This window comes from Coenobita brevimanus, chromosome 57, assembly GCF_032717465.1.
Source record: "Coenobita brevimanus isolate Jiangsu-jjx chromosome 57, ASM3271746v2, whole genome shotgun sequence".
Lineage (NCBI taxonomy): Eukaryota > Metazoa > Arthropoda > Malacostraca > Decapoda > Coenobitidae > Coenobita > Coenobita brevimanus.
Genome location: NC_137010.1, coordinates 11,822,151 through 11,825,222, shown reverse-complemented (window position 1 = coordinate 11,825,222; position 3,072 = coordinate 11,822,151). Strand labels below are relative to the sequence as shown.

Genomic DNA, 3,072 nt, shown 5'->3' with positions numbered 1-3,072 from the left:
CAAGGGAAGTAGGCTTGTCTTTAATCCTTAGATGTACTGCACTACGATAACCTATTATAAATAAATGTTTGTTTGTGAGAATGAGGTGAGTGAATGTGTTGCGGAGTGAGGAATGGCACTGGAATGAGAAAAGGATGAGGTGTGTGTAAGTATTGTGCTTGTCTTAATAATGGTGTAGAGCAGGGTGATGGTCACACCAAAGTCTAGCAAAGTAAATTCACTCTTCTCTGGGGAGGAAAATTTCTTTGATAGGCATATCTGTATTCCTGGAAAAAAAAAAAAAAAAAAAAGAGAATGAGGGGTAGTTTTCAGTGAATGCTGACGAAGTGTGGGGCTCCCGTAATACATCACATTAGTTGGATATTAACACACACTAGGCCAGTACTCTCATGTTTTATTGCTGTGGGCCAGGATCAACGATGGTATCCGCCCCCGTATCCAACCCTATATCCACCTCCATACCCACCACTATACCCGCCCAGCCCAGCCCCGTGTGCCTTAGCCAGGGCTTTTGCTGCAGCTGCGTTGGCCTGAGCGGCAGCAGAGCCAGCGGACTGCAGCTGGTGGTTGATGATTGCGCTTTGCAAGGCCAGACCGTTAGCTGCCTGCTGTGCCTTCTGTGACTCCCATGACTGCTGTGCTGCCAGCACTGCTGCAGGTTCCCCATGGCCATACCCCCCACCATACCCGTACCCGGTGGCGCCCTGGGCGGCAGCAGCGGCCAGAGAGGCTTGGCTGGCCTGCTTAAACGCATTAGCCTGTGCGGCACCCAATGCTCGACTCAAGTGTGCGGCCTCAGCGTAGTTGGCGGCGGCGGCACTATTGGCTCTGTTCGCGGCACTGGCAGCCAGCTGGGCAGCACCGCGAGCAAAATAGCCTGCCGCAGCATGTGCCACTGCTCTCTGGCCAGCAGCAGCTGCTGTGGCGGCGTATGCAGCCTGGTTGGCCACCTGGGCAGCGGAGGGACCATGGTAGCCACGCCCGGCACCCACCAGCAGGACGGACCCACCACCACCATTGTACCCGCCACCACCATAACCACCACTGAAACCACGCCGCACCTGCAACACCACCACACCATTGTACACTTCACACCACATCAACACAGTCACACCGCCAAAGTGAGGCTCTCTGGTATAGCAGTCACAAGGCATTATCCTGTGTTCTTAGTATGAATTTTACTCTCATGGGTATGCATTTTTATTTGTATATGTACTAACCAAAAAAATTATCCATGAACTATCAGTATGTGGTATTTTTAGACGTTGTTGATTAATCAAGAAGTATGAAAATTTTTTACTATACCTGTTTTTAGGTATGTTCGGTATGTGTCATTGCAATCTCGTGAATGGTACTGGGTGGGTATCGTGATATGCACGTCTCACCGCTACCATTCTTATCATCAGTATCAATATTCATAATAAAACTTGTGAAGCCGTTCTAACATATTGAGAGGCAGTTATAATTATACAACACTACATAAAAATATTTTATGAACGTAATATTTTTCTCTATTAAATAAACTCATCTGTCACTCTGGAACAAGAGAAGAGAGTAAATTTTCCCACATTACGCTATGAAGCTGAAGACAGTTTACCTCCATGGAAGCAAGGTACTTGGTGCCAGATTTGTAAACACACTTACTATCATTTGCCTAACTTACCTAAGATTTCTTTAAACAGGAAGGGTAAGACATGTGAAGATTCTGCCCTCTCCTCTCCTTGTCTTTTCTGTGAAAACTGTTCTTAGTAACGACAGAGAATTGGCCATAAGTTTGGTTGTGAATCCGAGACTAGATATACTCACCCTCACCGCCTTTGCCACGATCACACCTGCAACCACACAAACGACTATAAATAATAGTGAAAGGACAATCGAATTATGGGTAATATTCTTGTCGGCTTAAAAGGTTCCATGGCACATATGCCTTCACGATTTATTTGGTATATCACATCTTAATATTTTTTGTATGGTCTTTATATCTTCCTAATATTGACAGCGCACATAAATTACGTTGAGGAGATTATTAACGTGCCATTGTTAAGCCAGTAAAGAAGTGCAAAGAAGCCTGCAGACCTCACGAAAATATGGTCCCATGTGTATATGTAATTAAGCACTTTTAACCAAACTCAACTTTAATGTTACTCGTTTCTCCAAAGCAAATAAAATATTTGAGTAAAGACTGAATGAAAAAGAAATTCTGATAGTATTACATGCAAGCACTACAATTTTTTGAAAATTGTGAAACAGATTGATAGAGACGATATACCACGTAACGTCAGACATCCTGCACTACTTACCGGCCAGCAGAATCAAGATACACTCGACCCTCATGCTGATGGGCAGCCACTGCTCCTCCCCCCACTGCCTTTCTTCCCTTATATACCTTCACCACACTGTGTAATACTTCCTCACGGCCCCATTACATTTCAACCCTCATTTAGTGTACCTTCTTTTGATAATACTTCCGTCATATCCACATCTCTTTCTTCATCTCACTGAAACCATAGTGGCTTATAGTAGTTACCGCGTTTGCTCCCCGATCTACGTGTGCCCTGAGCTGCAGCGGACATACAGTACCATTGTGAGTGCTACTGTAGTAGTGGGCTATATCACTTCATTTGTTACCTCATGTTCGCACACTGTCGGTTCATTCCCAGTGATAACATTTTTCCACAACATTTACAACATTTCGAGTCTCACAGGCACACCTAACTAATACTTGGTCGGCATCAGGAAGAGTTAATTCTGGCTATCACTCCCTCCATCGAGAAGATCCGGTCTTGCAGTAAACCTCATTCGGACTAATACAACTCTAGCTCATCGTACTAGTGCCGACGAGTATATCCCTAACCTCCATTACATATTACCCGCTTTATTCATCATGATCAGCCTCCTCGATCTGTCATACTACCATTTGAAAGTGCTTTGCAACTGAAGGAAATTATGTTGGCTGCTCCTAAAAGTCTAGCCTATAGGCTACTCAGCTGAGGGTCATTGGCTCGTATTCGTGTAAGGCAAGCTCCCTAACACCTTTTCCTACCCTATTTGATTTACTTGTTTCGCGTTTGT

At 44.8% G+C, this 3,072-nt stretch overlaps 1 protein-coding gene across 1 annotated transcript; it reads right to left on the bottom strand.

Annotated features, from left to right (window-relative positions):
• Positions 1-413: 413 nt before the first annotated feature.
• LOC145401887 (uncharacterized) lies at positions 414-1,154 on the bottom strand. Its single transcript, XM_080273994.1, has one exon. It carries the CDS (start codon positions 1,152-1,154, stop codon positions 414-416), a length of 741 nt encoding a protein of 246 aa, XP_080130120.1.
• Positions 1,155-3,072: the final 1,918 nt, after the last annotated feature.

Excerpts from the sequence above, each read along its gene's own strand:
- LOC145401887 (XM_080273994.1), bottom strand. The coding sequence starts at position 1,154 with ATGCCTTGTGACTGCTATACCAGAGAGCCTCACTTTGGCGGTGTGACT.